The sequence below is a fragment of the Gossypium hirsutum genome, chromosome A07 (assembly GCF_007990345.1).
Source record: "Gossypium hirsutum isolate 1008001.06 chromosome A07, Gossypium_hirsutum_v2.1, whole genome shotgun sequence".
Taxonomy (NCBI): Eukaryota; Viridiplantae; Streptophyta; class Magnoliopsida; order Malvales; family Malvaceae; genus Gossypium; species Gossypium hirsutum.
Window position 1 is genome coordinate 46,083,552 of NC_053430.1, and position 27,622 is coordinate 46,111,173.

Genomic DNA, 27,622 nt, shown 5'->3' on the forward strand with positions numbered 1-27,622 from the left:
AATACTCTCGAATAATATTACTTATTTTAATTAGGGAAGGGCATAATTGTAAGTATAGATATGTAATCGATGAATGTAATAAAATGTGCATAATAAAATTAAAATATATAATAATATCACAAAAAAATTTAATTAAATGGTAAATTAAAGATTTTATTAATGCAATTGGTGTGAGCTCAAATCCTACCATATATATATTTTTATTGGTTTGTAAGTGAAAATACTAAAATATATAACTAAATTGGTGACCCGATTGAGGGTAACACCGACCCAGACAAGAACTTAAATAGAAGTTTTGTTATTACACTTTTCAATAATGCTAACATGAATTTTTTTAAAAAAAATAATATATTTTACCATTACATTTATGAGTATATAACTAAATTCACATTTCCTAAGAAAAAAACTAAAGTTAGATAATCTGGATAACTAATCTGTTAATGAAAGTAAAGTTTAAGCAGTAAATTAGATGTGTTTAACGAAAATAAAATTTGGATATCAATTTACAATAAAATTTTACAAAGTTTAATTCAGATACTTATTCGTAGATTTAAAAGGGTTAAAGATAAGTTTAAGCAGTAAATTAGATGTGTTTAACGAAAATAAAATTTGGATATCAATTTGCAATAAAATTTTACAAAGTTTAATTCAGATACTTATTAGTAGATTTAAAAGGGTTAAAGATAGTTTACTTGAAATGATTTTCAATTACGAATTTTATCTTAAATATGTACAACTTAATCCTTATAAATTAAGGGTGAGTTTAAATGAACGGTGCATTTACTTAAACTAAATACATCGCACCACACCGTACTGCCATTCCAAACTCACCCTTAGATGAAAAATAGAAGTAGTAAAATCATACACATATATTTCCCTGGATTTTTTATTTGAAAATGATTATTATCAATAATAATCGAATGGGCTTATACAGCCCAATATACTATCCAAGAACACCTACTCTGATTGCCCAGGAAAAGGGGAAAAAAAAGAAATAGAAAAGAAGGAAAAGCTCTGCACTGATCAGGTTTTTTTTTTTTTAGGAAAAAAAAATCTTTTAAAGCTCCGTGGACTGGGTGCTTCCATGGCGGATTCTCTATGCCTAGTAGCGTAGTTTCAATTTGCTAAGAAAACCCAGTAATGGCCCTTCTTCGAAGACCACTTCTCCTGCTCCTTCTTATAGTAACTCATCAATTCTTGCAATTTCGGATTGCTTTTGGATCGGTCAATGAAGAAGGCCTGAAACAAGAAGAATTCTACGAGGAACTACTCTTGAAGCCATTTCCAGATCGCAAACTGTTGACCCATTTCCATTTTCAAAGCTCTGCCCCTCCTTCTACCTCGAATGGCCACCACCACCATTTATTCCCAAAAGCCATTTCTCAGTTGGTACTTTTTGTTTTGTTATTCATTTTATATTTCTTCTGGGTCACTAGGAAATCCTGTGGTTTAGAGAACATAAATTTTTCGAGTATTTATGATTTTTCGTGTTGCTTTTGTTTGAATGGAGTTGGAGAAGTTAGCTTACCTTAGTCTAGTGGATATTTTAGTTTCTGAATCTATTGTTGGTTTAAAAAAAGGGAAAATACCTTAAGGCTTGAATATTGAACCATTGTGTGCTGTAAGGAGGGTTTTGGGTTTGCTTGCTTGCTTTTACCTGGCTCGCTTTTACCTGGCTCTTGAAATTTATATTTAAGGTTCAAGGGTCAGGTTAAGTAAGTACTATGGAGTTGTCGGCTTAGGCTGAGTCAATCTAAGTAGTTATTGGACTCCAACTAGTTACTGGAATAACTAGGATTTGAAAGTTTGATTTGCTAGCTTTTGTTTGATGATGAAAAATGGATCCAATACATTTTGGGGTTAAATATAATCACTATCTCTGGAGCACTCAGCTTGGCCTAGTCAATTAAGAAAGTTCTTGTCTTTTTGTTTTTAAGACCTTCTTTTAGCTTGTACTGTTGAAAATTTCATTCAGCCCATCTCTGCTATTTTTTTGCTCAAGATATGGTTAGTTCAATATTCTCTGGATTCATAAATTCTCATGAGAATAAAATGTTCTCTCACCCAATGATTTCTGCAATGTTATGTCTGGTGTAGTATAAACTTGGCTATAAGTTTAACCTGAACAACATTTTGCACTGATTGTTTATGTGCTACTGTAATTTGCATTTCTCTTTGCATTAGGAAAAGATAAATTCAATGTAGATATTAAAAGGTTAACAACTAGTGTAGTTGCTTTCTGATAGGGTCACCGGCCCTCCCTTGTACCAAAAGTAAAAAAAATGAATAGCTAAGATAAGCCTTTTCAGTATTTGAAAACAGTGGATAGTTATTAACTTCTTTGAACAGGTTCTGAAATTTCAAGTTAAGGAAATGGAGCTGTCTTTCACACAAGGGCGCTGGAACTATGAAAGCTGGGGCGGATTTGATCCCATACCAAGCAGCAACGCAAAGCCCCCTGGGGTAGAGTTATGGGCTGTCTTTGATGCCCCACAGCACCTAATTGATGCTTTGTGGAAGAATTTAACACACACGCTTTCTGGTCTTTTCTGTGCCTCAATCAACTTCCTAGAGTCTAGTACAGCTTATTCTGCCCCAGAATGGAGTTTTCCACCTGCTTCAGGCAAGCTGAGATATGGTACATTGCCCCGTGAAGCTGTTTGCACAGAGAATCTAACTCCATGGCTGAAGTTGCTTCCTTGTCGGGACAAAGCTGGGATTTCCATGTTACTAGATAGGCCATCAATTTACCGAGGTTTTTATCATTCTCAGAGGTTGCATCTCATCTCAACTGGATCTTGTTCTGAGGGGATGGATCCAGGTATCATATTAGAACAGACACTTACAGTTGTCCTCCAGCCTGACAGTCAAAGGGCCAGTCTGGCCCATGCTAGTGAAAAACATATTCAACCGAGGTGGTCTCTTAGTTCAATTTTTGGGAAACGAATTAGTGGAAGATGTGTTCTTGCAGAGACTAGTAATGTGTACTTTCTACTTGACAGGGGCTTAGTTGCTGAACTAGAACATATACATAAAGAAAATGTTTTGATATCTGAGAAGTTTTGGACTAATCCCAGCTTTGAGTTGTCTGCTAAACCAGACAGGATATTCATAGAAGAAAGCAGGTTGCTTAGCAAGAATGCTTCAGTTTTGTACAAGTTCGAAATTGAGAAATACAGTGAATCTGAGCCATTTGATCTTGGCCTTTTCTGGAAGACTCCTGTAGTTTGGTTGTGTCAACAAGCACCATTACATGCTAGTAGATTCTTGATGGGAAGTGGGAATGAGAGGGGTGCCATTGCTATTTCCTTAAAATCTACACAATCGAGTGAGGCCTTCATGGGCTCTAATTCCAATGATGAAAGGTGTGAATTGCGAGTTGATGTTTTTCAAGTTGTGCCTTGGTATGTTAAGGTATATTTCCATTCTCTGCAAGTGTTTGTTGATCAACAACCTAAGGCTGTTTCAGATATTATTGAGAAGATACATGTTTCACCTTCCAAAGACAAAGTGTCTCCAGGTGTGATGGAGTTGGTTCTGACACTTCCTTGTAGCGTGAGCTCAGCTGTTTTAACAATAGAATTTGATAAGGTATGCTTATCATTATCTTTATTTAGCTATTAGTTGATCCAGTTCTATAAATTCACACAAGTTATTTGTTTGTACCTGAGAAGTGCATTTGTTATTAAGGATTAAACTTCAAATGTGGTAGCAGCACTTAAAGGTATATTAGACCAAGCAATGTCAACACCAGGTAATGGTGAGAGTTCATGCTGTTGCATTGGCGTCCAATTTTATAGCTTAAGAAAAATCTGTTTCTGTTAAAGCTACTTCTGATAAAAGTTGCCATATAAGACGATGGCAAATTGAATGCTGTGAGTATACCTAATAGTGACATTAAAATATATCTGAACTCAGACTTTGTCCCGAAATGTTACAAGTTTGAACAAAAATGTTCAATGAATTCCTTTTGATATAGATAATGTTTTGAGCATGGCTCTATCCCAGTCTCTAGATTCCTAGGCCACTGTTTACTCCTTCAGCTGCATGCATATGATGAAACCTAGAATGCCTTAAATTTAGATAATCTTTTTGCCTAAAAAGGGGATAAATTTGGACAGGCTGCATCAAGCATCCTCGCACAAGAATAATATCTCATCTTATTAGCTGTCTTAGAATATATATTTCATTGCAATGTTAGAAGACCTTTTATTGCAGAAACTGGAGCTCCATTAGAAAATGGTTTAGTATCTGCTGACCTGATATACCACTATCAGTCTAAGACATTCTCTGTTTTTGGATAATGACTATCTGTTTTGATGAAGCTAATAAATTTTGGACTGAAAGAAAAACAGCATGCTTCTTGCTTGATGAGAAGAACTTTAGCATGATTTTTGCTTCTTGGTGTGTTGTTTGATCCTCTGTTTTGGTATGTCTGAATAGGGTTTTTTACATATTGATGAGTACCCCCCTGATGCTAATCAAGGATTTGACATACCATCAGCTATTGTAAGCTTTCCCAACTTCCATGCAAGAATGGTTTTCCTTGAAAATGACTCTTTGAACAAGTCACCCTTGTTGTCAAAGTTTCAGGTATTAAGCCTCTTTAGATTTCTGGCCTTAAACCTGATCAATATATATTCTTCTTCTCATCTGGGATTTGCTTGATCTGTCATGCAGGAAAAGAGTCCTGTCATGTCTTACACAGAAGTATTACTGGTACCTTTGACAACTCCTGATTTTAGCATGCCTTACAATGTTATCACAATCACATGCACAGTGTTTGCATTGTATTTTGGATCATTGCTCAATGCACTAAGGCGGCGTGTTGCTGAGGAGGAGAGATTTCTTAAAGACAAAGGTAAGTTTACCTCATGGAGCAGGTCATTATTAGTTCTCTTTAGAATGTGGTTTTCTTAAATTATTGTTTTAGGTTGTAATATTAATCTCCTATATTATCATGGCAATAGCCCTTTATGTGTAGTTGGTCAACACCACAAAAGTCCATGTTTTTCAAGTTCATTGCAAACTTTTATAACATCCAGTGTGATCATGTCTATCCACATATCTAAGTTACTTAGCCATGTGGTCTGATGAGTTATTTTGGAGATGAGACTGAAATGAAAGGGTGTTAGACTTCACTCGTAGCCAATCATTCTTAAATTTTGTGGTCCATTTAAGTCATTTGACAACGTAATAATAATAGCTGCTTGTTTCTTGTTCTGGATGGGTCTCTCTCTATGTTTGTAGTTGGGAAATTGGGATGCTGTCTCTGATTATTCTTTAACATGCTTTCAGAACTTCAATTTCTTTGGAGAATGCATATTTCTTATATAATCTACAGTTGTAAAAGGTCTGAAGGGTTGCATGCTTAATCAAACTTAATAAAAACAATACGGAATAAAAAGAGAAAACAACGATATCTTTTATTGTTGTAGCCGAGTTCATGTCTAAACTGCTGGCCGTTGCTTTGAATTAAGCTAAAATGGGTAGTTGAATGGTTGGATATCTTTTAATTACCCATCATCTTCATTATTTTCATCTCCCATCATATATGAAGAATTTTGGTTTGTTGAACCAGTATTGATGTTGTGATTGTTGGATTATCTCATAATCCTCTTTCTGATATTTGCGTTTTATTTCTTGGCTTGCAGCTGCCAAGAAAATGGGTCGGATACCTCTGCTGCTAACAAAGTTGTTTGCCAAGCTTAGAGGTAGACATTTGGAAGGTCCTCAAGCACCCCCAGCTTCATCATCCTTCATTAACTCTAAATCAGTACTCAAAGTCATACTCATAGCTGGACTCGCAGCGTGTTGGCAATACTATTTTTCATGAAGATATAATAGAAGTTTTCAGTGTACAATACAAGGAAAACGAAAGCACAGTGTACCTCAGGTTAGGGAAAAAGGATTTTGTGTATCATTTTGAGCTATTGTTCATTTTGTTTTAGTTTTTGAAACTTTGAACCATTTTTATAATTTTCCTGAAAATGTAAAGATTTTAACCGACCTTTGTCATGCAAAATGATTCTCCTTTGGATTTCCAGCTCTGTTGGTGTAACGGCTTAAGGAAGGGTTTGATAAGAGTTTCGAATTCCCCATCTATGCTATGATATATTTTTGTTTTTTTGTTTATTATTCTACTCATGTTGCTAAAGTATGATAAATCTATGGTACTTGGATTTGAGAATATCATACGGTCGTGCTTTAACACAAATATTTCAAGAGTTGAGGTAAGCATTTTCATGTTTTGTTAGAGCTAGTTAGTGTTGAAAATTAATGAAATATCTAATTTGATATATACTATGGAATGGAGAAATGTTTTTAACCAATCAAGGCTCAATTAAATCGATGAAAGTAGTCTTTGTATCAAGGTAATTAGTATTGTATGCATAGATGTATCATTTTTCCCCTATAACTAGTCAATTGTTTTGTATCTGATATTTACTAATTTTTATCAATTATTGAAATAAAAATCTATCATTCAACAACTCTAAAATAAACAAAAAAAAAAATCATCTCCAACAATATTATTATAATTATGTAAATTTACAATTTTTTCCCAACTTTATTCATGTACTGTAGATACAAAATTATTTTAATTAGTATGATCAAAATTAAGCGAAATGAGTAGGTGCAACGATTATAACGAGTATAAATCAAAATTTCACCCCAATAGAAAAGAGAACTTTCTGTGTATACCAATCAATACAATTAGAATAGATGCAAGATTGATACGTCACTTTATATCCAATTAAAGCTAGGTATTCTATCTATACTAGTTTAGCTTTATATAGTCAACTATTTCTATAATAACCTCATTTATTTGTCAATATTTTGCTTGTTATAGAGAGTGACTCTTATACACCTACAACAGCAGTGACTCTTATACACCTACAACAACACGTCGTTAATAGAATTTATATATTGAATTTCTATTAAATAAATAAAATGAGAATTAAATCAATAAAAATTAAGAGACATGCCTTTATTAACTACATCCATATTTTATTTTACTTTCTTTGAAATGATTAATTATAAAATTTATAAACTTAACAAATTCAATTATTCAATATGAGTTATCAAATTAAATTATTTAATTTATAATGAGTTATTAAATTCAAGTAAATACTTTATAAATTTATGATGTTCCAAATTCATAAAAGGATACTTAATTAGGGAACCTAATAATTTATTGAATTGATAAATTTAATTCCATTTATTGATTATTTTCATTTAGGGTCTCTTTGGATAGCACAAAATACTTAGATGAAAGTGTAATTACTAAAGTAAGTATACTCTCTTTTAACTATAAAGAATTGTAATTTTCTAAATGTGTTTGGTTCAAAAAGTATAATTTTATCGTAATTTTCTATCATGTTTGATAGTTCAAATTGTAATTACATAGTTCAAATTGTAATTACATAGTTATATTAATATTTTTAAAAATATTAATTATTGTAAAAAGGTATTAGTACAATAAAAGAATTTCTAAACGGGAAACAAAAATTAAAATCAAATCATCATATGTAATTTGTTAGTCATGAAATAAAATAAATAAATATCCCATGCAATTTTATTTAATTGCTATGGCGCACCATACTTGTTGGATTATTCCCTTTTTAACACTTAACATATACTCCTTATCATCATTTGTTGGTCATTGATTAAGTTCTTCGTCATTTGAATATGAATATGTATCATTAAGATTATCGAGATCTCTTTCTTCTAAGTAGTCTTTAAAATATGGATCATTTACATTCCACCTATGAATGAAGTCATAAAGTATGCAACATGCTAGTATCATTAAACCTTTTTTTTTATGCTATAATGAGATGATATCTTTAAGATGAGCCATCCTTTTTTAGAACAACAAATATCCTCTCAACTATATTTTGAAGTTTTGAATGTCTCAAATTAAATAGTTTGTGAGTTGTCTTTATTGCTTTAGTCTCGCTCCATTATCTTAAATGGTATTTTACCCTAAAATATGGTGCAAGAAAATATTTAGTATTTGCATAATTAGCATCTACCGCATAATATTTGAGTTCACATGCAGTTTTGATTATATAAACTTATATACATTTAATTTGCTGAAGACTTATACTAGATCATAACTCTTTTTATAATATGTAAATTAGATAAAAAAATAATATAAAATTTATAATATATAATGTTTATAAAAAATGGTTAAGTGTTTAATAATTTTTACAATATTTCTTATAAATAATATGATATTGTCATAATTTTTTAAAATTATTTTTTTATAAATAAGTTAGATGGTAAAAATTATAACATTTTCTTATCATGGGGAAAGTTGGATTCTCATGATTTCATTTTAAAAACTATTTTAAATTATACTTTAATTCTCAAACTAAATTTTAAAACTTTTTATTATAAAAATTATTAGTTTTGATCTCATTAAAATTCTATATGTGATTCAGTTAAAAATATGGTATGTATCATCAGGCTAATATCACTTTTGGAAGTAAACGGAATTTGACAGTTTAAAATTTCTTTTTTGACAAAAGTATAATTTATAAACTATACTAGAAATTTTATTTTATTACATCGCAAATTTAGAATATAAATATATTATTAAAATACCATATAATAAATAATGAAATGTGCAAATCTTGTTATATATAAATTTTTATGTATAGTGTCCTTAATTCAAATTTTATTATGTATAATGTTTTATTTTTTTATAAAATATAAAAAATAAAACACTAACAAAATTATATATCTTAATTTGCAAATAAGAAGGCTTTTTTTGATAATTCCCTAATTAAGTTAGGACTTGATTGATAGTAATAACAACTCAGTAAAGGGTTTTATAAATAATATAGATTTATAAATATATAACAATTTTATATAACATATTTATTTATTAAAATTTATTATAAAAACTAAAAATTGCTTTAGCTCAATTGAGAAAAGTGAAAAGTTTAATATGCATAATGTCTTTATTCAAATCTCATTATATATAATTTTTTATTTTTTTTATAAAAATATATAAAAAAAAACTCACAAAATCATGTTTGATTTTTTTTTATTATAATTCCCTAACTGAGTTGAGACTCGCTTGATGGGTGGCACCAGCTCAATAAAATGCTTTATAGATAGTATGTATAGATAAATAAATATATAGCAAATTTATAAAATAAATATACTTATTAAAGATTCATATAAATGATTAAAAATACTTTAATTCTAATGGTAAAAGAAATTTTTGTTATACATATAGTGTCCTTGAATCAAATATCTTATGTATAAATTTTTGACTAAATAGGCCATATGTGCTAAAAAAGAAAGTTAATCAGTTAAATAGGCCGATATTTTTTTTTTTGAAATTTTAGAGAAATAAGTTGTTTTTGGAGAGTGTGTAAATGCGCGTCCAGCTGGGCACGCTTTCTCATTAAGTTGTATTTTCTAACTTTTTTAAATATAATTAATTTTTAATTAGATGGTTAAATGTTAGTGGTTTTGTCTTTAAGTCCTAGGTTTGATTCTTCTTTCACTCATATTTGTATTTTTATTTCATGTTGTTTTAAGTTTATTTTAATGAGAATTCTAAATATATTAACTCCCTTAGTTAAATGGTTAAATAATGTTGATTTTATCTTTGAGTCCAAGTTCAATTCATCTAAACACAATTGTAATTTTTATTTGATGTTGTTTCAATTTTTTTAGCTAATAAATATATTATTTTTAATTTTTTATTTATTAATAATTTTTTTATTTATAAAATCAAATAATTATTACAAATATCATTCTTTTTAGTAAATATAATTTTTATATGTGTAATATTTATTTTTCAATCCATATCATGAATGTAGTAAATTTTAGTATTATATATTTTTGTATGTGTATTTAAAATATTTCACATATAAAAATATTTGAAATATCATACCCACAATGTAGATGAAAAAACAATGATATTTAAAATATTTTACATATAAAAATAATAATTATATTTCAAATAATTATTTCATTTTATAATACTATAAATCACCATACCCACAATATACTTTGAGAAAATAAATATTTGACATATAGATATTATATATAAAGAAAATTGTATCAAAAAAACTAGTTGATGTTTATATTATATATAAAAGAGTTATTAATTTCAAATATTTTTGACATAATGATATATGTAAAATATATTTTTATTTTATCATTACATATTTATTATTTGATTTTATGAATAAAATATTTATTAATTAAAAATATTTTTTTGAAAATATTATATTTACTAATTAAAAAAGAAGAAGCTTGAAACAACATGAAATAAAAATTACAAATGTGTTTAGAAGAGGAATTGAACTCGAAACTCAAGAATGGAATCATTTTTATTTAACAATTTAACCAAGAGAGCTAATATGTTAAAAATATTAATTAAAAAAATAATAATAAACTTAAAACAACATGCCGCCTTGGTCCTGTTGAAAATACTACTATAAACGAAGACTCGACTAGAAATGATACAAATAAAAACATTCACGATTGTAGTGACAGCTCTAGTTATTATAGTAAGGTTGATCATTTAGTTGTTGTCAAATACATTTGGAATTTCATTTATGATGACACCTTTTTAATTAGGGATAATAATCAGGACCATTATTCCATATATTTTGATAGTGAAAATCAAATTTTTGAGCTTAACAATGATCATTCTTTTTTGAGTGAACTAGAAAGTTTTTTTTATACTTATCATAATTCTAGTTATACGAATAATGGCTCGAAAAATATGAGCCCCACTATCATTTTAACTTGTATGTGTATAATAATGATGCTAACTATCGTTGGAATAATGACATTAATAATTGTATTGACTCTTATCTTCGTTCTCAAATATGTATTGATAGTTCCATTTTAAGTAGTAGTGGCAATTCCAATGATAATTATATTTATAATTACATTTGCAGCGAAGGTGGAAATAGTAGTGAAGGCAAGAATTTCGATATAATAACTTGTGAAAATGGTAATGATTTAACTCTAAAAGAAAGTTCTAATGATCTCGATCTATACAAGCATTTGTGGGTTCAATGCGAAAATTGTTATGGACTAAATTATAAGAAATTGTTTAAGTCAAAAATGAATATTTGTGAACAATGTGGATATCATTTGAAAATGAGTAGTTCAGATGGAATCAAAGTTTTTATTGATCCAGACACTTGGGGTCCTATGGATGAAGACATGATCTCTCTGAATCCCATTGAATTTCAGTCTGGAGAAGAGCTTTATAAAGATCGTATTGATTTTTATCAAAGAAATATAGGATTAACTAGGCTATTTAAACAAACACAGGTCAATTAAACGGTATTCCTATAGCAATCGGGGTTATGGATTTCCAGTTTATTGGGGGGAGTATGGGATCCGTAGTAGGCAAGAAAATCATCCGTTTGATCAAACATGCTACCAATAATTTTTACTTCTTATTCTAGTGTGTGCTTCTGGAGGAGCACGCTTGCAAGAAAGAAGTTTGAGCATGATGCAAATGGCTAAAATATCTCCCACTTTATATGATTATCGATCAAATAAAAAGTTATTTTATGTATCAATTCTTACATCTCCCACTACCGATGGAGTGACCGCGAGTTTTGGTATGTTGGAGGATATCATTATTGTTGAATCCAATGCCTATACTGCATTTGTGGGTAAAAAAGTAATTGAGCAAACATTGAATAAAACAATATTGGAAGGTTCACAGTCGGCTGAATATTTATTCCATAAGGGTTTATTCGATTCAATCGTACCATGTAATCCTTTAAAAGGTATTCTGAGTGAGCTAGACTCTTAAGTGAAAATTTTTTTATTTGTAGAGAAAAGGTAGTTAGTTAGTTTATCAGAATCAAAGTCAAAACCTGTGTAATGGGCTTTGACTTTGTGACAAAAAAAGGAATTGTCGAAAAACAAATTATGTGAAAAATTATTTTTATCTGATATTACTATTGAATAAACCTCTATCAACAAGATAAAAAGTGAATTTTTTTCTTCTGTGAAATGAAATTCGAATTTGGAGAGACAAATAAAATGAAATTTATCTTCCTCCATTGCATATGTATATATAATTTAAATAGAGAAAAAATAGAATAGAAATATAGAGTTTTGCATCTTTCTATATCTCTCGAAAATTCTATTTTTACTAATAATTCCTATTCTTGGATTAGATTCTAACGAATTGAATCTTTCAACAATTTGTAATAGACTATTTCTTTATTAAATTAAAAAATTCAAATTAAAAGACAAGAACAATAGAATAATAAGAAAAGTAAGAATAAAATAAGATAATAAAAAAATACAAATGTGAATGGAAAAAAGAATCTAACTCGAAACTCAAAAACAAAACCACTAACATTTAACTATTTAGCTAGAAGCTAATTATATAAAAAAAGTAATTTAACTTAAAGGAAAACGCATCCAGTGCGGGGCGCTTTTACACTTTCTCTAAAAACGATTTATTTCCCTAAATTTTCAAAAAATCTATCTATTTAATCAATTTACTTTTTTTTGGCACATTTGACCTATTTAGCCTAAATTTTTATTTTTATTTATAAAAATATAAAAAACAAAAAACACTTACAAAATCATATATCTTACTTTGCAAATAAGAGAATTTTTGATAATTGTTTACAAATAGTATAGATATAAAAAGGTCTAAATGATCTTCCTTCTATTAACACATACGGGGCACATCATCTTATTCTCAAATTTTTTTATTAATTAATTCAAATAATTAATATTGTTAATTTTTTTATTAAAATATTACGTTGTTATATATAATTTTAATGTCTTAAAACTCTTAGAGATTGATAGAGTGGCTTCACATTTCTTTTGAGTTTGTCTTTGTTTTCTTTTTTCCATTATAAGATAATAGTCTCTATATTATACTGAAATGTGAGATTTAATATATACATGCTTTAATTTTTTATACAATTTGATTCCTCTATTTTATAATATCATTAGTTAGGCTAAACAATTAATAATGTTAATTATGTCAATCAAATGTTGATGTCAATTTTTCTTATGAACACAACAACAACAACAAAAAATATTTTATCATGATAAGTTCAAATGAGTAATTTTAAGGAAAAAAAATTTTAATTAGTATTTTCAACATTATAATTATTATTACATAATTATCAAGTAAATATATATTTTAAATTTTAAAATTTTACTCTAATAAATTTAATAAAAAAATTAATAATGATAATAACTAAATTAAATTTTTAAATTCAAAAAATATAAAAATTAAATTCCTAAAAATTAAAATAAGAATTAAATTACAAATGTATAAAAAATATAAAATTTTTAAAATTTTTATTCCATAGTTTCACATAAACATTAAGCCACTTGCTAAGAATGAGAATCTAGGATGAATCTAACTTTTAAAAATGAACAAAGATTTTTAAAATAGCCACGTGGTGCATATGTGAGTCACCACGTGACAGGTATTAGAATCAGAGAGATCAAGCCACGTGGAAACCAAGATTTCCTGGTTTGTGACTAGCAGTTCCTTTCCATTCCCTCGCACTAAAATCTTTTGCCTGTTTAAAAACCCTAAATTCACAAGATTTTCGTAAGGTTTTCCACCTTCCCTCATCTCCCTCCCTTCCTTCCTTCCAATTCTTAATTTTCTTTTTCCTTCCAATTCTTCTTCTTTTTTTTTTCTTTTGGGAATAATTCGAAAATTGATTCCATTTTTCCATGATTTCAAGGTATTTTTTTAATCTCTCATACTTTCTCTTGTTAATTTCTTTTATTTTTTTTTCAATTCGTTTTAATCAATGCGGTGATCTGGTTGATGTTCAATTGCTGAGATTTGAGATATTTTTATTATTTCTTTTCTAATCTTGATTGTTCTTAAATTAAATTTGATTAAATTTTTTAAAGTTCATTTTATATTTGATTATCAGTTTGTTATAATTGATTGGTTGCGGGTTTTTATCTGCCGATCGGTTCTAGTTCGAATGTTGACTAATTTAAAAAAAATGATTTTATGTCGAGTGGTTGTTCATTATCCCGTACTTCTTTAAAATAAATTAATTTAATCAACAATATCAAGCTGGAAATATGGAAATCAGTTGTTCACTCATATGGTGCTGTTTGGATCATTAAGGAAGCAAGCTTGAGAAAGAAAAAAAAAGATATCTTTTTTGCTAAAATATTATTCAAATTACTATTTGCATATTACTCTTTCATTTTTTTCAAATTAAGAATTTAGAAGAATTAAGTGTCTGTCTGCTCATTTTCTGGATCTTTTTGAGTTCTAAATCATGAGTTTTTTTTTTGTTACTGTCGAGATTGAACCAAGTATTTGTGAGTTTCTTATACTTTTCAAGTGTTACTTTTCTCGTGCTTCAATCGGGTGAAAGAATTTATTGGTTTTAGTGAAAACTTGATGTGGAAGTTCAAGGTGATTGTTTTTAGGTATTGTTGAGGCTGCATATTTGAATAGCACTTAGGAAAAATATTAAGCCGAACATGAGCACAATAGAAGTGAGGGGGCCTTCTCTTAGAGGGTATCGACGAAGGAAGGCACTCCTGGATCTCAATGTTCCTCCCACTGAAATCAGGGAACAGGAGGGTACTTCGCAGCAGGCTGGATCTGAGCAACTGACTGCTCAACCCGTACAGCCTCCACCACCTGCAACTATTGATGTTGAAGCTATTGATGATGATGTAATTGAATCTTCTGCTATAGCATTCGCAGCGGTATGCAGTTCTTGTTCAATAGTATTTTGTTTTCACATTAACTGTACATTAAACTTGTCTTTATGGATTCATTTGCATTATGTCGACTGTTATTAATTTTCTTGGGGTTTTATGTCAGGCTAAAAACAATTCTAGGAGAAGCCGTGGAAGGACTGTTGTTGACGTAGATTCAGGTAGCTAAATTTATTAGGGAAGGGTGTGTCTAATATTTTCTTTTTCATCATCTGCTACCTGCATTGCCGTAAGCATGTTGCATAAAAGAACCTTGTTCTATATATCTGCTCGACATCAAAAGATTCCTTTTTAGTTATATTATTGACGCCCATAATGATTTGATTTCTGACATGATTTAGGTGATTAATTATTTTTATGAGTTAGAGGGTCCTTAGGGAAACTGAAGACTACCCTTTAACTTGTTGATCATAAGGGATTTTCGTGTGTTTTTTTTGGGTGATAAAATACCAAATAATAATAATAATAATAATAAAAGATTAATGGGAATACGGAAGGAACCTGGATGTATTCTATTCAGAAATGACAATTACAAGCAAAGCAATCACAATCTATTAACCAAACATGTCTTTAATCCAAGTGGAAATCTAGTTGACATCATGTGCCTCATAACTCAATAGAAGAAACTGATCAATTTTTTCTTTATATACTTCTGAGAATTGTATTAAAACTTTGTTTCGTATGTCCTCGAGTTCTCAGAACATATTTTTGGTGTGATTGCTTTAGATTTAGAACTATATTCTACTAATTTTTGATAACTTTATAGTCTATATTAGTTTGTTAAGGGGATTATAGAATATACACGTGTCTCTGAGCTGTTTGCCCTTAATCGGGGCCTGTGAAGTGGGTTGTACTGTTTACTGATGGCTCAAGCACTAGAATAAAACAAACCTTTTCCTCAAGTGAGGTAAATGTTATTTCGCAGCGAACTGATCTACTCCAGTTTTATGTTTCTTGTCACTGGATAGGTCAATCAACTTAGAGAATGGTGGTTCTTTATTTACTTTATTTATTCTTTTGTAGTTGAAGTGTTGGACCCTAGATTACTAGGTATTTGAAGTTGTTGCAGCTCACATCTCTCTCCTTCCAGGGCGGCTTGCTCGGTCAACTAATAATAACCTGAACAGGTGCCGGAGACTTCCTCCGTCCCCAGTAGTTATCAATTGTGATCGGTATATCAATTTGGAGAGTTCACCGCAGTCTATGGTAAGAACTTATTTCTTAGTGCTTACAAAAGATTCAAGGCAGATACTTTCAAGGATAGGGTGCACATATGTTTCTGGTCATCAGATCTAAGACATTTTGACTGGACATCTCCCAACTTTTTGTCCATTCAAATGCTCTCATGCAGTGGCACCTCTGGCTTTTTGTTGAAGTTATGAATAAAAGTCACTAACTAATTGATTGGCAGGTCAAGGAAATTACAAAGCCCCAGCCACTTCCCAAGGAGCCAACCTTCAATTGTCCGATTTGTATGGGTTCATTAAATGAGGAGATGTCAACAAGATGTGGGCACATTTCCTGCAAGGCATGCATCAACGCTGCAATAGCAGCCCAGGGAAAATGCCCAACTTGCAGGAAAAGAGTGACTGTAAAGGAACTAATTAGGGTCTTCCTTCCATCAGCCAGCTGAAAATGAGCTTCATGCCCAATTAGTGATGTAAACTTGCTGTTCTGTGTGCGTGTGTGTGTGTGATGTCTTTTTGGAAGGAAAATGAATCAAAGGTTGTGAAAGGGAATTATATATGTACTGTTACGCTGCCATTTTTCTAAAGCATTCTGTTTCTGTCTTGATACTGGGCTTCAAGATGTTCTTTCAATTATGTAGCCAGCTTTCTGAATGATATTATTCATTCATTCAAATTAACTTCTGATGATGGTTGCTATTCTATTTCAGGGATAATTCAAACTGGAATTGAAAAGGGAAAGAAGCAATGAATTCTGTGTATCAGCGGAGCTAATTTTTGGATTTTTGGAATCTCCAAGATGCCCAAGCTTTAAACTATATTTCTGCAAACAATCTTTTTGACAAGTTATCTGAGCATGCTTTTCATTGCTTTCTTAGATGCATGTGAATCTGCCAGTTGATAACCTCAGCTTCATTATTATTTGAATTAAATCTAAACTTGACAAACAACTTATTTATGTACAGTAAAAGAAATTGACTTTAGGTTGCTTGTGGTTGTGGACTCCCCTTATATTGCACGTTCTGCTAAGGTTTGTGAACCGATTGGTCTCGGTTGTCTGCCTGTTCTGCTGGTTAAGGTGAATTGCGTTAGGCAAGTTTGGTTGGTTTGAAAGGTGGTAGCCTAAGTTCCCTATGTTGAACTTATATGACCCCATTGTGCCTTCAAAAACTAGCAATTCATCAGCCACAAGCATAAGTCAGGCTGAATTACCTTTGTTAGCCTTTTGTTTTCCTTTTAAACATGAGTTGGTGGTGGGGCTGTTTGTTTGAAATCTATTGTATACGCAGAACTTTTTTTTAATTGTTTGTTTACGGATGATCTCAAGGAAAAGATCACTAGAAGCTTGTGAACTTCCTATTAATTCAAGTACAACAAAAAGCACAAACATAGCCACTACTCAACTAGGTGGTACGATCTTTATTAACATGACTACATTTAAACCGGTGGTGGCTGTGAACTCCCGTACTGGCTGGGGTCATGGGGATGCGTCAATGGCATTGCCATTGACATCAGCTTTAGTGAAATTCTTGAGGGGTGTCCCAGCTTTAGGTGTCCCGAGGAATGGAAACAGACCTCCGCAGCATGGTCCCCCATGCCCGAGCCATGGGGTTGGTTTAAGGAAGGGAAGTGGCAAACCAAATAAAGGAAGGCCCCATAGACCAAGGAGGCCTTGGGGACTGTAAACTTGGTCTTTCAGTGGCATATCCCTTGCTCCTTCAGTCAGGATAATGGCCATAAGAAAGAGGAGTGTTGTTGCCTTGGCCATTTTCCCCATGTTACTCACTATTCCTGGGGAGCGTTGTTCCATTCCGAACCCGTTTTATAGTGAAATTCTGACGCTCTGCTTACTCGTTTTGAGAGGCATATTTGCTGCATTATGCAACGGAAAGATTGGTTCTTTTGGAAATCTTCAAAATTGGTTATCCATTGTTCATGCCTGGCGGCCCTGCTGATAATCTATCTTACCCAATTTTAAATCAATGTCAAGAGAACAGATATATTTTGATATGATATTTTTAATTTTTTAGAACAATTTAAATATATATTCATATTTTTTTGAATATAAGTGTAAATAACATGAATACTTGAAACATAAAAAATAGAACAAAAGTTAGAAAAAAAATTGAGATCCATAGTTTGCCATTAAAATGTTACGCCATAGGTTGCTCTAAGAATGGTAGATTAAAAATTGAAGGTTAGGCATTATCAATTTCAATATCCGTGGAGCCATCTGATGTTTAAAATTCGTATAATAATAATGTTTTGGACAGAGCTGGTAGAATGTCTACCTCATTTCTCCCATTCTCTGCTGGCGGCTGTCCCGAGCAACGCTCCAAACCCTTTTTTCTTTTTTGCTTAGGTCTGTTTTTAATGAATTTAATATTAACTTGAAATTACAAAAACATCTTTATTAATATTTATATATTTGTTACTTATCAGTAATCACCGATCCGAATCTTAAAGGGATCTGGGTCTCCGACTCGTGACTCGGATAGGTCTCATTAGAATATTGAGTGCGAGGCAACCCACGTGCGAGGCGAACCACAAGAGGACAACAAAGTGAGTTCACGAGGAAAAGCCAAAGACCTAGCTTGTGAGGCAAAGTTAAGGACCCAACTCGCAAGGCAGTGCCACAAATCCATCTCGTAGAAACATAGGGAAGGTTTCAGTTTCAACTCGCATACACCCAAGGAGCTTGTAGAAATGACCGCATGCTCTACAGGCTATCCAAACATGTGTCCAGCAGGCACAGAGCAGCCCAGAATGTTAGTCCCATGAACAGAAAGGACCGCGTGCTTTGTGGACACATGCCCAGCAGACTTGGAGTGTAATAGCCTGATTTTGGGTTAGTCAGAACAATGGTTATACGAAACCACTATTCCGAAGCCATAGTAATTATTTTAATATTATTTTATGTGTGATGACATGATTATAAAGGTGCATGAAAAATTTAGTGAATTAAATTTAGCATTTGAGAACTTAATTGCGAAAAAAGATTAAATCGCATAAAGTGCAAAAGTCTTATTTTGATAGCTAAGGGTGTCAAATAACTAGAGAATCAAAATTGCGGGTCTTTAAAGGGCAAATAGACCCTAAAAAGAGTGCTTGGCCGGCCCTGGGGACAAGAATGGTCAAAAAGTCAAATTAGGTGGGTTTTGGTAGCTTATTTGACTAAAATAGAAATAAAATAAAATAAAGATGATATCATCCTTTTTCACCATTTCTTCTCCACCGAAAATTCAGTCATTGTTGGGGTTTGAAAGCTTGAAAATTTCAGCAACTTGTAACCCTCTCAAGTAAGTGATTTTGATGGTCTTTCTTGATGATTTTTGTATTTTTAGAACCCTTGTTGCAAGAGGTTTCAAATAAGGGAACTATTTTGTAAAATGGTTGAAGTTTTAGGGTTTTACCATGAGAGAGTTCATGTTGTTTTCTGAAATTTTATAGAAGAAAATGAATCATGGTTGTGAAATGAACAACTTTTGTGAAGGGACTTCTCATGCAAACCCTAATAGGACCATTTTGTAAAATTTGTAAAATAGATAATAATGTTGTGAATATTAGGAATTTGGGGTTGACATAAGAGTAATAAATGGTCGGTTAGGCTTGGCTTTGATAAAGATTGATTTTCGGGTCTAGGGGTAAAATGGTGATTTTGTGAAAGTCTAAGGGAAAAATGGTCATTTTGCCCAATTATGAATTGTTGAGTACCTAGATTAATAAAATGATTAAATGTGTGAATTTTCATCATTATAGATCAAGGCTAGTGGACTAAGCCGAAATAGTCACCATATTTTGAATACTGATGTAAGTTGTATGTTAATAATACAACTATATCTTTATGATGTGTAATTGAGTTGGTATGGCCTAAATTTTCTTGATTTTGAATATGAGAATACATGTTGAGAAATTTATGTAGTAAAGACTTTCGTTGAACATTTGAAATAGACTTGGATATTTGTACGGTGATATGTATGCTAGTGTAAGACATGTCTAGGACATGCATCAGCCACAACATGAGAGCCAGTGTAAGACATGTCTGAGACATGCATCGGCCTCGAGATATTTAAGCTAGTGTAAGACATGTCTGGGACATGCATCGGCATTGAGACGAGAGCTAGTGTAAGACATGTCTGGGACATGCATCGACCTCGTGATATACAAGCTAGTGTAAGACCTATCTAGGACATGGTGTTAGCTTGTAGTGTGTCAGTGTAAGACCAGTCTGGGACATGGCATCGACACCGATAGATGAGAGCCAGTGTAAGACCTGTCTGGGACATGGCATCGGCCTCGCTATATGAAAGCCAGTGTAAGGCCATGTCTGGGACATGGCGTCGGCATCTTAACCCATGTTAGGGCTATTGAGTATCCGGTAGTATTTCAAATGGTTCAACAAAAGGTTTAGGATTTATATCGAAATGGGAAAAGTTATGATCATGTGATGAGTGGTGCAGGTACCTAATTGAAACGTATGAGATATGGGCTCAATGTATGCAATATGAGTTGTATTGGATGGTGATGAGTAAGTTGTACTTACATTTATTTATGGTACTCATAAATAAACTATGAGAGGTTATGAGCATATTGTTTTATGATAAGTAGTTGTTGTTAATTATCATGCAACTTACTAAGCTTTATGCTTACCCCGTTTCTTTCCATTTTCTTATAGTGCCACCTAATTAGCTCGTGAATCAATGGATGTCGGAGGCATCGATCACACTATCAATCAAAGCACTTAGTATAGGTAGATCTTTTATTTTGATCATGGCAGGTATAGGACTTTGACTTTTGAGTTTTGTGTCATTGTTAATTGGCCAATATGTTAGCTTACTTTAGCATTTGATTCAGTTTGTATAAGTCCATGTGTGACAGCCCTAATTTGACCCCAGTCGGGAAGTGGTTTCGGGACCACTAAACCGAGTTGTGAAAATAATTGAATGATAAATTTTGTGCTTAATTTGTGTGAAAACGCATATGTGAATTTGTGGTGCTTTGATTTATGCCAATTAAGGTGAATTTTATTGAAAGGGACTTGTGTGAATTTAAGAAATGTGCTAGGTATTTATGTGATGGCTTATTACTATGGTTTAAAAAGCATAAGGATGTGCATGTCAAATTGTCATTTTTTTTATAGTGGCCGGCCATGTGGTTGAGTAATTGAAAAAGTATAAATTTTATATGTATTTATATATATAAATGTATTATAATATGTAATAACAATTTTATATTATAATGAAATAAGTAAGTGGGTGAAAAGAACAAGGTTGATAACTTTTGTTCTTCATTGCCGAAAGGGGGGGATAGGAGAGACCAAACTTTCGGCTATGTTATCATCAAAATTAAGGTATGTTTCATGTGCTATCTTCAAAGTCTTGTAAAAATCTAGTTAATCACATAGTTTCCTACATAGCCCATGTTAAAAACTTTAGTTTTGGTTGAGGATATAGCATTCGGCCATTTACCTAAGTTTTTGCTAAATTATTGATAGTTGAATGTTAGTTTTAAAGAATGAATAATTGTGATTGTAAAGGAGTTTCATGTTGCTTAGGTGGTGAATTAAGCATATATGTGCATTAGATGCTAAGTAGGAAATCGGCTAATGTGTTGGGTGTACTATGGCCGATTGTGACTTGGATAAAATTTAGTAATGTATGTGCTTTAAATGTGTTATGAACTATTATAAGTTAAATTAAGTTGAAGCTTGGTAAAATTGAATAATTGTGGTTTAATTTCTTAATGGCAATTGGCTATTATGGTGAAATGCAAATGTTAATATTTAGTTACTAGTGTTTATATGTGTGCTAGCCGGATTTGAAATTGTAATGTTCCGTACCCGAGACCATCACCGGAGTCGAACACGAGGTGTTAATAGACTTAATTCATTACTTAAACAGCTCATACAATTCCTTTTAAAATTTCCAGATAAGCTGGCTAACTGCATCACAGTCGCTTTAAAAATCATATCTCGAGTTCCGAAACTCAAAATCCAATTCTGTAAATTTTTCCTGAAACTAGACTCATATATCTATCTACTAATTTTTTTCTAGAATTTTTGGTCAGGCCAATTAGTACAGTTTATTAGTTAAAATCTCCCCTGTTTCAGGGTTCGACTACTCTGACCTCTGTGTATTACGAATCAGATATCTCCCTGTACAGAGCTTCAATGACTATGACGTTTGTCTCTAATAAAACTAGACTAAATAAGGAATCTTTACATATAAAGCATGACTTCCAATTATCTTTTTAAAATTTATGGTGAATTTCAAAATTAAGAACAGGGGATCCAGAAATTTCTCTAGCCCTGTTTCACAAATATTTAAACATCTCATAAAATATAGCTCATATACCTGTTTCGCTTCTTCCATATGAAAATAGACTCATCAAGATTCGATTCCATAACTTATTCATTATTTAATTCCATTTCTACTATTTTTAGTGATTTTTCAAATTCACGTCACTACTGCTGTCTGAATCTATTTTATGGTAAATTTTACCTATTTCATGGTTTCCATGGATTAGCTAGCAATTTGACATACATAACATCAAATATGATCATGATTAGCCATTCCAATGGCTAATCATTACCAAGCATTTCCATACCACTCAATAACCATATCATAAGACCATATATACAAAATGATTATAATGCTATACATGCCATACTCAAAATATACAAGCCATTATGCCAAGATGGTATACGGATAGTGTGAGCGAGCCTCCGACTGTTCCCGATTTCCGAGCTGGCTTGTCAAAACTACAAGGAATGAAAAGGAGGGAGTAAGCATAAATGCTTAATAAGTTCACATGCAAATAGCAAGTAACATAACCATATAAGCAAACATAAAACATCATTTGCATAATCATCACCAAGACATTCATATCACATTTTCATTTATCATCTTACCATATTGTTGTTATATCGATTTTTCAACCCGAGGGTTAAGTACATACCTGTTCAAAGTACCCATTTCACAACACTTACCAATACGTCCCTTTCATCTTGAGTATTCCTCCATTTTAGTAGAACTTTACTCATTGAACACATCGGAATATAATTCGGATACATGGAAAGTTTGCACATAAGTGCCACATATGTAGCCAAGCTACCATGTAACCCGCCCATAAGTGAACTCGGACTCAACTCAACGAGCTCGGGCGTTCGCATCCATAAGTGAACTCGGACTCAAATCAACGAGCTCGGATGCCTAGTTACATCTCTCGAACTCGGACTCAACTCAACGAGTTCGGATGCTCGCATCCATAAGTGAACTCGGACTCAACTCAACGAGTTCTGATGCCCAAATATCCTAGTGACATGTCACTTGTATCCTAATCCATTCCTAAGGTTCAACGGGACAGTTTTCCCAATCATATGTCTCAACCATCTTCTATGGAATGTCGATACCGATACTCGATAGTATTTCACATTTTCCAAGTATATCACATAATTTGACATATTATCAAACAATTGTCATAAGTATGATATTTCATAATAATTATCATATCATTTAAATAACATTAAAACATTTAAAACAATAACTATGTTACCAACATTTACATATGAACTTACCTCGTATGCGAAAATGGCTACTTTTACCGTTTCGTCCACAACTTGGTATTTTCCCCATTTTAGCCCGAATTTCAGTTTTCCTTGCTCTATCATTTAAAATATAGTCTAATTAGGACTCACATTATTCAAATTGACCCAAAATCATATTTTGGAAAAATTACAATTTTCCCCTAAACTTTTTCATATTTACAATTTTGCCCCAAAGCTCGTAAATTAAACTTCAGCCTATTTTCTTATGTTTTATGACATGCTGATCATTTTCCCCTTCTATGGAAACATCAAATTCTCACTCTAACATGTACTTATGACTATTAGGTATTTTTACCGATTAAGCCCTTTTGCTCGTTTTCACTTAAAACCGAGTAGCACAACTAACATAATTTAAAACCTCATATTCTATCATAAAACACCAAAATACACAAATTTCACCTATGGGTATTTTTCCAAATATAAAACCTAGGTTAAATTATTGCTAGCATAAGCTAAATCGAGCTACCGGACTCTAAAAACGTAAAAATCATTAAAAACGAGGCTAGAACAGACTTACAATCGAGCTTGGAAGCTTGAAAAACCCTAGACATGGTTTCTCCTTGCTATCTTTGGCCATGGGGTTGAAGATGAGTAAAATTGGCTTTTAATTTTGTATTTTAATTCATTTTACCCCTAAATGACCAAAATGCCCTTACTACTAAACTTTCCAAAAATTCCATCCATGTCCAATTTTTGTCCATAGAATTATAAATTGGTAAAATTCTATTTAAGACCTCCTAATTAATATTTCAAAACAATTTCATACTAGAAACTTATAGAATACAAGTTTTGCAAATTATTCGATTTAGTCCCTAATTTCAATTTAAGCAATTTATACATAAAATTTCTTCACGAAATTTTCACACAATCATGCAATCATATCATAGACCTTAAAATAATCATAAAACAATTATTTCTATCTCGGATTTTGTGGTCACGAAACCACTATTCCGACTAGGCCCAAAATCAGGATATTACAGAACTTGAATGATGATTTGAGCACAATGTGTTGTATTGATATTATGCTTAAGTGAAATTATAGATATATATGATGAAATTGATTGGTGATATACATGTTTGAATAATATGTATGCAAAGAATGTGTGAAAGAGTGAATTGGTAATAATCTGTTTGGGACAGCAGCAGTAAAGTGATTTTGGAAAATCACCATAAATTGTGGGAGTTGAGTTAGAAGCTGAATAAATTATGTAATTAAATGTTAATGAGTCTAGTTTCTTATAAAAGAAACCATGTAAGCAAAAGAATTTCCGATAATAAGATATTTGAAGTGATGTCGGACAGGGTCAAAATGACTTCTAGATCCCCTGTTCTGTTTTTATAAAATCATTATAAATTGTACAAAAATGGTTTTAAGATGAAGTTTATATGCTTAGACTCCTTAATGAGTATATTTTCAAATTAAATAAATGAGAACATATTTTGAATTTTGTACAATGAGAATTTTGATTCGTAGTGAAGAGTGGTCAGATTAGTCAAATAGTGAAACAAGGGAAACTTTAAGAAAAGTCTGGTATTGATTTTCCAAACCAAAAATTCTTAAAATTTTATTAATAAAAGATATATGAGTCTATTTTCAGGGAAAATTAACGGCACTTGATTTGGAGTTTCGTAGCTCCAGTTATAAATGATTTAGTGACTATTGCTCAGGAAGACAGCTTGCAGTGAAATTATGATTATGTGGTAAACATTGACAAAAAATTCGTTAATGAGTTGCTTATTGATTTCTTATAAGCTTCCTATGATCAGTAAGTGTGAAATTCGAATATATATATATTATATTTATAAAGTGATGCTTGAATAGTCGAATAATGACTAGTTTAAAATCTTTGAATTTAAGCTCAAGAGCATAGAGGAACAAATTTGGATAAGGGAAAAGAGAAAGTAATCGAATAGCCGCTGTAATCATTCGGTAACATTCGAGGTAAGTTCTTAAGTGTTTAAGCTTGATTCCTTTTTATATGCCTAAGAGTTAAATTAATATGGCAAAGAGAATGTAAATTTTATTTAGTTAATGTGTCGAATATGTAATGATTTAAGGCTATAACCCGATTATGGCTTTTATGCTTAAGTTGAATTGGATTTGGAAATTTGATGCACTAAATGAGTGTTACAATGAGTAAACTATGTCGTATATGTGTTGGTAGAGATATCATGATTTGTGATTATTAAATATCTAAAGGAAACCATGATGTGTATAAAATTATTATTATTAGTCCTTTGTGGTAGCCAAATATGGCTTGGCACTAAAGTGATTAAATGTGAACTTCGATGAGGTAAACTATTAAAAGTGTGGTGCTTTAAGACTATGGGCTAATACGATATGTGGATTCGTTCCGTAAAGTAAATTATTCAGGTACGAATAACCTAATTAAGTATATGTGAATTAAATGAATTTGATGATTGATGTGAATCGAACATATAAGAAATGGTTTCATGTTTATGTTCAACTATGAGACCTTGTGTTAAATCAACAATCGATTTCGTTCAATACATTAAGTTGGTCAGGTATGCGATATGTACTTATGCATGTTAAATCGATTGGAATTGAATCATGAATGTGAATTGAGAAGCATAGGTAAAAATGCCTATGTCATATATGTGAGTAAGGGTAAAACCATTGTAAATTATCGATAAGGATGGGCTATGTGCGGAACCAACTTATAATTGCTAATTTGAAAGGTTGTGTGCGAATCGGTGAGCAATATGTATATATTAGGTGAATTGTGACCTTTTGGTTCTACTTGAATTAAGTTGTGCGATAAATAATTTATGTATATGACTTATAGTCGAATGGTCACTATGGGTTAAGTTTGAATGGTGAAATGGATATGTGATATTTATGTATGACTTTTGAACCGAAATGTAAATGTTGGTGTTCATATGGAGCTTATATCCGAATGTAGCAAATGACTATTAATGTGATATGTTGAATGAGATGTGTTAATATATGATTAAATATGCATGATATTTGATGTGTATACGGGCTTAAAGACCCGCAGGCTATATGCTGGAATTATATCCGGGTTAAATCTCGCAGGCTTCGTGCTGGTAATATATCCGGGTTAAATCTCGCAAGCTTCGTGCTGGTATTATATCCGGGTTAAATCCCGCAGGCCTGGTGCTGGTATTATATCTGAGTTTAAAGTCCCGTAGGCTTCGTGCTGGTGTTATGTTTGGGTTTTATACCTCGCAGGCCAAGTGTTAGTGAATTTGATAAAGTATATGACTACGAGATCCTATGCTAAGATGATAAGTTGAACTCGTATTACACATTAAGTGATTCAGGTATGTGATATATATATTATATGTGAGATTGATCTGACGGGAATTAAGAATGCGTAATGAAAAGCATATGAAAAGATGTTGTAAATTCATATGTATATTTGTATATGTGTGCATTCAGTTATTATGCAAAGTTACAAGATAGTTTTCGATATGCTATTTAACTATGAATGTTGAAAGTAAGTGTGGGTAAGAAATGATACACTAGTGAAATTTGAAAGAATTAAAGTTAATCCGGAAGCTTGCAAATACTATGTTTATATGAGTTTGAGTATAAACGGAGTAAAATGATATGTGTTTGTGCATAATCAGCCAAATAGTATTGTACTCAGAAAGTGTTATGTGATTTCGAACATTTGGTTTGTTTTTAAGTTCATCTGTTTAAATTGCTTAAGACTTACTAAGCTTATGAAAGCTTACTTTGAATGTTATGTTTCTCTGTTTATTTTTGTAGATCATTGACTCTTACTATTAGCTCGGGGATCGTCAGCACTTCGTCACACTATCTACTATTGTAGTAATCATGTGATTTGGACTTAGCTTATGGCATGTATAGGATAGACTATAAATAGAATTATATTTTGACTATTGTATATAAGCCATGCGAATATGGCATCTTATGGAAGTTTACTTTTATAAGTTTTAAATTTGATCTTTGTTTGTGTCCATTAGTTATATAAATAAATGATCTTTTATTTAAGAAAAGGTTCAAAGTTTTACTGTTCTGATCCAATTCCTAATTTTTGGTAATGTCTCGTCCTATTTTGGTGACGGTTACAGGATACGGGTGTTA

The 27,622-nt window shown here is 31.6% G+C and overlaps 2 protein-coding genes across 6 annotated transcripts; both read left to right on the plus strand.

Moving 5' to 3' along the window:
* The first annotated feature begins 950 nt into the window (after positions 1-950).
* LOC107955251 (GPI transamidase component PIG-T) lies at positions 951-6,103 on the plus strand. The gene is made up of 5 exons (XM_016890992.2): positions 951-1,389; positions 2,350-3,591; positions 4,444-4,593; positions 4,681-4,861; positions 5,655-6,103. The coding sequence occupies exons 1-5, from the start codon at positions 1,141-1,143 to the stop codon at positions 5,834-5,836; spliced, it is 2,004 nt and encodes a 667-aa protein (XP_016746481.1). The 5' UTR covers positions 951-1,140; the 3' UTR covers positions 5,837-6,103.
* A 7,395-nt stretch (positions 6,104-13,498) lies between these two features.
* LOC107955252 (E3 ubiquitin-protein ligase RNF4) lies at positions 13,499-16,903 on the plus strand. 5 transcript variants are annotated; one of them, XR_001699871.2, is made up of 6 exons: positions 13,499-13,724; positions 14,437-14,721; positions 14,840-14,894; positions 15,824-15,939; positions 16,145-16,458; positions 16,631-16,903. XR_001699871.2 is itself a non-coding variant. In XM_016890995.2 (6 exons), the coding sequence occupies exons 2-5, from the start codon at positions 14,491-14,493 to the stop codon at positions 16,364-16,366; spliced, it is 624 nt and encodes a 207-aa protein (XP_016746484.1). In that variant the 5' UTR covers positions 13,499-13,724; positions 14,437-14,490; the 3' UTR covers positions 16,367-16,393; positions 16,631-16,903. The 5 variants fall into 5 exon arrangements, 4 of the variants coding, with proteins under 4 accessions (XP_016746484.1, XP_016746483.1, XP_040974077.1 ...); XM_016890995.2 differs by having other exon boundaries at positions 16,145-16,393; XM_041118143.1 differs by having other exon boundaries at positions 13,536-13,724; positions 14,417-14,721; positions 16,145-16,393.
* The last annotated feature ends 10,719 nt before the right edge of the window (positions 16,904-27,622 follow it).

Excerpts from the sequence above, each read along its gene's own strand:
- LOC107955251 (XM_016890992.2), top strand. The coding sequence starts at position 1,141 with ATGGCCCTTCTTCGAAGACCACTTCTCCTGCTCCTTCTTATAGTAACT. Across the intron at positions 1,390-2,349 it reads CAAAAGCCATTTCTCAGTTG|GTTCTGAAATTTCAAGTTAA; the intron begins GTACTTTTTGTT and ends TTCTTTGAACAG. Across the intron at positions 4,862-5,654 it reads GAGATTTCTTAAAGACAAAG|CTGCCAAGAAAATGGGTCGG; the intron begins GTAAGTTTACCT and ends CTTGGCTTGCAG.
- LOC107955252 (XM_016890994.2), top strand. The coding sequence starts at position 14,491 with ATGAGCACAATAGAAGTGAGGGGGCCTTCTCTTAGAGGGTATCGACGA. Across the intron at positions 14,895-15,823 it reads TGTTGTTGACGTAGATTCAG|GGCGGCTTGCTCGGTCAACT; the intron begins GTAGCTAAATTT and ends CTCTCCTTCCAG. Across the intron at positions 15,940-16,144 it reads AGAGTTCACCGCAGTCTATG|GTCAAGGAAATTACAAAGCC; the intron begins GTAAGAACTTAT and ends ATTGATTGGCAG.